The sequence below is a fragment of the Vigna unguiculata genome, chromosome 3, assembly GCF_004118075.2.
Source record: "Vigna unguiculata cultivar IT97K-499-35 chromosome 3, ASM411807v1, whole genome shotgun sequence".
In the NCBI taxonomy this organism is placed as follows: Eukaryota; Viridiplantae; Streptophyta; class Magnoliopsida; order Fabales; family Fabaceae; genus Vigna; species Vigna unguiculata.
The window spans coordinates 31,168,943-31,177,068 of NC_040281.1; the positions used below are offsets into that span (position 1 = coordinate 31,168,943).

General features: G+C 37.7%; 1 protein-coding gene across 1 annotated transcript; it reads left to right on the plus strand.

The window, feature by feature from the left end:
- Positions 1–1,265: 1,265 nt before the first annotated feature.
- Positions 1,266–3,404, plus strand: LOC114177635 (the record flags this gene model as incomplete). The annotated part of the gene is made up of 2 exons (XM_028063061.1): positions 1,266–2,493; positions 2,536–3,404. Coding segments are annotated over exons 1-2 (2,097 nt in total), but the record flags the coding sequence as incomplete, so codon positions are not given.
- Positions 3,405–8,126: the final 4,722 nt, after the last annotated feature.

The window sequence follows — 8,126 nt, forward strand, 5'->3', positions numbered from 1 at the left end:
TAATTTGATTAGAGGTAATTACTTTAACTAAAATTAGTCAAGACTTTACTTTGATTAATTAAGTTTTCTATTTGGTAAAGAAACAAAGGAATAGACATGATTAGGCATAGTAAAATTAATTTGTACTTTGGTTAAATTAATTAGACATGATTAGGAATAGACTGTACTTTGGTTAAAAGTGAGAACGCCAACAAATTAATTGAGTCTTTACATTGATTGATTTGTAAATCAACAACAATAATTAATTTAACAATAATCTCTAGATAACAAATGAAGAATCTTATTTAGAAAAAGCAGTGGAATTGACCTATTTACTATTATTGTGTTTACAATCTTCCGTGTCATTTTCTTTGCATATCAAAACCCCCTATTTTTATAATTGCTAGTTTTAATTGCATTTTTGAGAATCAAATATTTGAGATCAATTCCGTATTCGTTGTGAGACGACTCAGGGTTATCTTAACCCTAACTATTTTCTTCACTACAAACTGGCAATACTGAAGTTGCTAAAGTAGTGGTAATTTGATCGCCTAACGACAGTGATATCAAATTTGGCGCCGTTGCCGGGGAATACGGTTAGTATTTCTTTTATTTTGATTCTGTTTTTATTTATTTATTTTATTTTATTTTATTTTATTTTATTTTTATTTTATTTTATTTTATTTTATTTTTTTATTTTTTATTTTTTTTACGCATATACGTTTGATATAGTTTGTTATTTTGTAGTATCTAGTTTTCAGTTAATATACTCCAAGCAAAGTTCTATTTTTGTTTTGATTAAGAATTTCTTTTAAGAAATTTTTGAGACTAGTTTGGAAAACTCTGTCTAGGAAAGACTTGGTATTTAAGTTGTCCACTGTGACGCACCTCTCTTTCCTGGGAGTAGACCCAACGACATCTTAACTTATTTCTTTCTTGAAATCTTTCTCCAAAACAAGAATAGGAAGAAAAAAAAAACACACAGGGAAACACTTTTCAGGTGGACTGCATAGTGCATGACTCGGGCCAATCCGGGTCAATTTTATCAACTTGATTCAGAACTTGAAAGGAACTTGCGTAAATCACGTAGGAGACTTGAACTCAGGTGTTCTACTGAAGGAGCACCATCATCATCTGAACCTACCACTGAAAGTGTACCACTAGAATCACCTCCGGTGATTAACATATCTTCTGATCCATCACCTGAACCAGAAATTCAAGAAGATAGAATGGAAGAAAGAACAATAAGAGAGTTGGCTTCGCCGGATGCAGCAATTACACAAAACATGTGCATCCAATATCCAGATGGAGAATGTGAGCTTAAGTCTGGGTTAATCCATCTTTTACCCAAATTCCATGGATTAGCAGGAGAAGACCCATACCATCACTTGAAGGAATTTCATGTGGTTTGTTCATCCATGAGACCTACAACAGTGACAGAGGAACATATCAAGCTTAAGGCTTTTCCATTCTCATTGCAAGATGCCGCTAAGAATTGGTTATACTACCTTCCGCCAGGATCCATCAATACCTGGGAGACTCTGAAAAGATTATTTTTGGAAAAGTTTTTTCCAGCATCTAGAGTTGCTGCTATTCGCAAAGATATTTATGGGATAAGGCAACAAGAAAGAGAAAGTCTTCACGAGTATTGGGAGAGATTCAAAAAGTTGTGTGCTTCTTGTCCTCATCACCAAATAAACGAGCATCTCCTCATTCAATACTTTTATGAGGGATTGAGTATCATGGATAGACAAATGATAGATGCTGTAAGTGGAGGGTCATTGGTGGACAAAACGCCAACAAATGCAAGACAATTGATTGAAACTATGGCGTCGAACCATCAACAATTTTCCACAAGGAGTAATTCTATAACTCTATTGAAGGGAACCCATGGAGTAGAAGCTTCATATGTTACAGATCACAAGAAATTAGAAGGGAAGTTGGATGACTTAGCAGCCATGGTAAGGACCTTGACAGACTTACAGAAAAAGCCTATCCCTTCTACTTTATGTGGAATTTGTGCTTCTACTAATCATCCTACAGAGGCTTGTTCTATGTTAAAAGAGACAGGGACGTTAGACAATGAACAACCTCAGGCATATGCTGCAAACATCTATGGCAATAATAGACCACCTCGGCAGCAATACAACCATGATTTGTCCTCCAACAAGTACAACCCAGATTGGAAGGAATATCCCAACCAGAAATGGGGAAATCAACAGCCTCAACACCAACAAGTCTATGTTCCACCTCAACAGAGGCAACAACCACAACCAGCTGCAACCTCTGGTGATTCAAACATGGAGGCAATGATGAAAATGATGGCTGACATGATGAAGGGACAAATCAATGAGTTGAAACAGACAATGGAAGCAACCAATCAGAACTTGCAGAACCAGATTGGACAAATGGCAAATGAGTTAAATCAGATGAAGTCTCAACAAGGCTCAAGCAATTTGCCTGCACAAACTGTAATCAACCCGCGAAATGTAAGTGCTATTACTTTAAGATCGGGTAAGCAAATACAAGGTCTTGGGGATGCCCAAGAAGATGAAGATAAGGACAATGAAGTTGTACCTAATGATGAAAGAGGAAGATCAAATGAAGCAACACAAGCAGCAACATCTGAAATGCCTGCACCGAGTGATAACTCCAGGTTGGTATCCCCTAATACTTCCTCTGAAAATCCTTCTCCTTATTCTCCTCCTCCTCCCTATCCAAACCGTTTGAAACCAAAAACTAAAATGATGGAGGAGTTAGACAAAGAAATCCTGAATACTTTCAAGAAAGTGGAGATAAACATTCCTTTGTTGGATGCTGTGAGACAAATTCCTAAATACGCCAAGTTTCTCAAAGAATTATGTACACATAAAAGGCGTATTATGGACAAAGAGGTAGTGAACATGGGAAGAAACGTCTCTAGCTTAATTAAGAAGCCTGCAGTCAGAATGCCGCAAAAGTGTAAGGATCCAGGTATGTTTTCTGTTCCCTGCATTATAGGTAGTACTAAGTTTGACAATGCTATGTTAGATTTAGGAGCTTCTATTAATGTAATGCCTTTATCTGTTTTTACTTCACTTCATCTTGGACCTCTTAAGTCTACTGGTGTGGTCATTCAATTGGCCAACCGTAGCACAGTTAACCCTGCAGGTGTGCTAGAAGATGTGCTTGTCCGTGTGGACAAATTAATTTTTCCTGCAGATTTCTATATCTTGGACATGAAGGATGATGAAGGAATGAGTTCAACCACAATCATCTTGGGAAGACCATTCATGATGACAGCACGTACCAAGATAGACGTGCATGCAGGATCCTTGACTATGGAGATAGGAGATGAGAAGGTGCAGTTCAATGTGCTAGAAGCCATGAAGCACCCAATTGAAGACCATTCTTTGTTTTGTATTGATTTATTGAGTAATGTAGTGAACAATTATGCTTTTGGACTTTTGGACGTTTTATCTGGTTTTTCTTCTTCTTTGGATTTTTCTCTTTCGAATATTTCGGGCTCAATTTTAGATGAAAGAGAAAATGGTAAAACAGGTGATGTTGAGGACGCGGTGTCACTATTTGATACCTCTGTGGCGTCCAAGTGTGATGCTGAGGTGGCTGAAATTACCTTAGGCAATAAAATGTTGCCATCTGTGGAACAGCCACCCACTTTGGAGTTGAAACCTTTACCATCTCATTTGAAATATGTTTATCTTGAGAGGGATGGGAAACTCCCTGTTATTATATATGCCTTGCTTACTGACGAGCAGAAACAAAAGCTATTGCAGGTTATCAAAGATCACAAGCGAGCAATAGGCTGGACTTTGGCAGATATTCCTGGTATTAGTCCTTCTTTCTGCATGCACAGAATACTCTTGGAGGAGGATGCTAAGCCAGTGAGGCAACCTCAGAGGAGACTGAATCCTCAGCTGATGAAGGTTGTGAAGAAAGAAGTCACCAAGTTGCTACAAGCAGGTATTATATATCCCATTTCTGACAGCACTTGGGTGAGTCCTGTACATGTGGTCCCCAAGAAATCTGGGATCACCGTGGTCAAGAATGAGAACAACGAGTTGATTCCTACTCGTATTCAGAATAGCTGGAGGGTCTGTATTGATTATAGAAGACTAAACCAGGCCACCAGGAAGGACCACTTCCCTTTACCATTCATGGACCAGATGTTAGATCGATTGGCAGGTAAGTCTCATTACTGTTTTCTTGATGGATTCTCTGGGTATTTTCATATTTGTATTGCCCCAGAGGATCAACATAAGACTACTTTTACTTGTCCATTCGGTACATATGCTTATAGAAAAATGCCATTTGGCCTTTGCAATGCTCCTGGAACATTTCAACGATGTATGATGAGTATTTTTACAGATTTGTTGGAGCATTGTATTGAGGTTTTTATGGATGATTTTAGTGTATATGGTTCATCTTTTGATCATTGCTTGTCTAATCTTGCTAGAGTCTTGGAGAGATGTGAAGAAACTAACCTTGTTCTAAATTTTGAAAAATGTCATTTTATGGTGGAACAAGGTATAGTTTTAGGTCACGTTGTTTCCAAGAATGGTATATCTGTAGATCCTGCTAAAATTGATATTATTTCACAATTGCCTTACCCCTCTTCTGTGAAAGAGGTTCGATCTTTTCTTGGACATGCAGGATTTTACAGGAGGTTTATCAAGGACTTCAGCAAGATAGCCAACCCTCTCTCCAACTTGTTGCAAAAGGATATAGTATTTGACTTTGGAGAGAGGTGCAAAGATGCATTTGATACATTGAAAAGGGCGCTTACCACCACTCCTATCATCCAGCCACCTGACTGGACATTACCGTTCGAGTTGATATGTGATGCATCAAACTTTGCAGTAGGAGCGGTGCTTGCACAAAAAGATGGGAAGCTATCACATGTGATATATTATGCTTCCAGAACATTGGACACAACGCAGGCTAACTACACCACGACTGAGAAGGAATTATTGGCTGTTGTGTTTGCCTTGGACAAATTCAGACCGTATATACTTGGTTCCAAGGTAATTGTTTATACTGATCATGCAGCATTAAAATTCCTTCTGAAGAAAGCAGATTCGAAACCAAGGTTGATCAGATGGATGCTACTGCTCCAAGAGTTTGACATTGAGATTCTAGACAGAAGTGGAGCACATAACTTGGTAGCTGATCATCTTAGCAGGATTGAAAATGGAGAAGATAACATTCCTATTAAGAATGACTTTCCTGATGAAGTCCTCCTAGCATTGACTGTTGTGAAAGGTATGTTTCCTGAACCTTGGTTTGCTGACATTGTTAATTATTTGGTTGTTTCTGCTATTCCTCCTTCCTTCTCCAAATATGAAAGAATCAAGCTAAAAAGTGAGGCAAAGTACTATATCTGGGAAGACCCAATTTTATGGCGCATTGGTATTGACCAAGTCATAAGGAGGTGTGTTCCAGATATCGAGATACCTCATGTGCTTGAGTTCTGTCATTCGTCTCCTTTTGGTGGACATTATGGCACACAAAGAACAGGTAGGAAGGTGTTGGATTGTGGATTATATTGGCCTACTATTTTTAAAGATGCACAGAGGGTGTATGAAAATTGTGAGCAGTGCCAAAGGGCAGCCAGATCCATTACAAGAAGGGATGAAATGCCTCAACAACCCATGCTATATTGTGAGGTATTTGATATTTGGGGTATTGATTTTATGGGTCCTTTTCCTCCTTCTTTTGGGTTTTCTTATATTTTGCTTGCTGTAGACTATGTCTCCAAATGGGTGGAAGCCATAGCTACAAGGACTAATGATTCTCGAGTTGTTATGAGTTTTGTCAGGTCTAACATTTTCTGCAGATTTGGGATACCACGAGCCATCATCAGTGACCAGGGGACTCATTTCTGTAATAGGCTACTTGAGAACATGTTGAAGAAGTATGGGGTGACACATCGCATTGCTACACCATATCACCCCCAAACCAATGGACAAGCAAAGATCTCTAACAAAGAGATTAAAAAGATACTAGAGAAAGTAGTGAAGCCTAGTCGAAAGGTTTGGGCCACAAGATTGGATGAAGCACTTTGGGCACACAGGACAACTTACAAAACACCTATAGGTATGTCACCTTTCAGGGTGGTTTTTGGAAAGGCTTGTCATCTACCTGTGGAGATTGAACATCGGGCCTATTGGGCCGTGAAAGCATGCAACATGGATTTGGAAGAAGCAGGAAATGAGCGAAAGCTTCAGTTGCAAGAACTAGAGGAGATTAGGCTAGCAGCCTATGAAAATTCAAAGTTCTACAAAGAGAAAACCAAGAAGTTCCATGACCAAAAGCTTGTGGCTAGAAAGGATTTCAAGGTAGGCCAGAAGGTGTTACTATACAAATCTAAGCTTGGTCACATGAGTGGTAAGTTGCGTTCTACTTGGGAAGGACCATACATTGTTACAGAAGTCTTTCCTTATGGAGCAGTGGAGATCAAGGAAGAATCCTCAGCAAGAACTTTTAAAGTTAATGGGCATCGTCTTCGGATATTCAATGAAAATCAAGATATGCTGAATAAGACGATGGATGGGATGAACTTGACTTCTCCCTCATACCTTCCACCTTGAGGAGGTAAGTACACTTCATACTTTTTCTTTGCATTTTATACATATTGAATACATTGAGGACAATGCATGGATAAAGTGTGGGGGTGTGGGGAGATTTTCCCCCTTTTTTGTTTTTGTTTTCTATTTGTTTTGTTTTTCCTTTTCTAATTTTGTTTTCTGTTTGTTTTTATTAAAAAAAAAAGTTTCTGCTTTCAATAAAACATATTGACTTTGGATTTTTGGATTTGATTTACTAATTGGAACGGTCATAATTCTGAGAAAATAAGAGTCATGTGCTATGAATGGATTGTTTCTGTGATTTACTGATTGAGTTGATTTGAGAGTTTCTGGAATAAATCTTTTGTGAAAGAGTTTTTGACCTTGTGAGTTTTGAGCTTTATTGTAAGGATGAACTACCATGTGCCATTCCTATTTTTCTTGTGTGATCTGCTCATGTCTTGTTGGTACTCAAATGTTTAGCTTGATTCTGTTGTTTTGCATCTTAGGTGAACATGCATGATTTGATATGACTGAGGCATTTCTTGTTTTAGCTACTTGGCCAAATAAGCTAACCATGACATTGATCCATTGGTAGCCCCTTGAGCTTAAACCTCTTTTTCTTGTTTTGAGCATACTGTTAAACCTTAAAAAGAAAAAGACCATGTTTGTCCTTAGGGAGAAAGAAGGAGCTAGTGGATTATGTTGAGATTGGTTGAGGAATAAAGTGTGGGGGTGAGTATTTCCCCCACAAAGTTGTAAAAATGGCAAAAGGAAAATAATTGTTGATGACAGAGTTTTGAAATGAAAATGATTGCTGTCTGAAAAAGAGAAACAAAGGATAAAAGAGAAAAAAGAAGAAGTAAGGATTGATTTTGAAACTATGCTCCATAATTCTTTCTTCCCTACTATTTCAAAAACACACAAATCCTAAAGTTTTTCCTACCTTTGCCTTGGCCTCGTTATAACCTGTTAAAAGTCCTCATGATTTTTGAATGCATGTTTTCTGAAAGCTGTGAATATTAGAGTCTTGCTAAGCATTGAGAGTGTTTACTTGCGTGGGTATTTTGAGTGAAAACACAAGCCAAAACACTTGAGCGAATCTTGGTGAGAAAATATATATTTAACTTGAGTGTTTCTCTTTCATATTTGATTATCTTGTAAACTCAAAAGATTAACTCATGTGTGAAAAACAGAATTTTATAGGAGCTTTAAGCATCAGAATTACAAAAGACACATAAATTTCAATTACAACCCACTTAAAGCTATCAATTAATGATCCATTCAAGCTAATAATGATTCGTTACTTAATGGTTGATTGTAACTAAATTTAAGGCTACCAAAAGTCATCCACAAACTTTCAGCGAAGGTCCTCTTCATCTTCCAAAGGTTGGTTCTTAAGTTGGCATATATATTGACTCTTACTTCAACTTGAAAATAAAGCAAAACTAAAGCCCATTAATTGGTTAAGCCAAAACACAATTTGGTCAGCCAATTTTACAAAGCACTGGGCCCTTATTTAAATAAAAGAAACTGCATCAACACGACACATTTGTCATCCTATATTTGACCGATATGCAA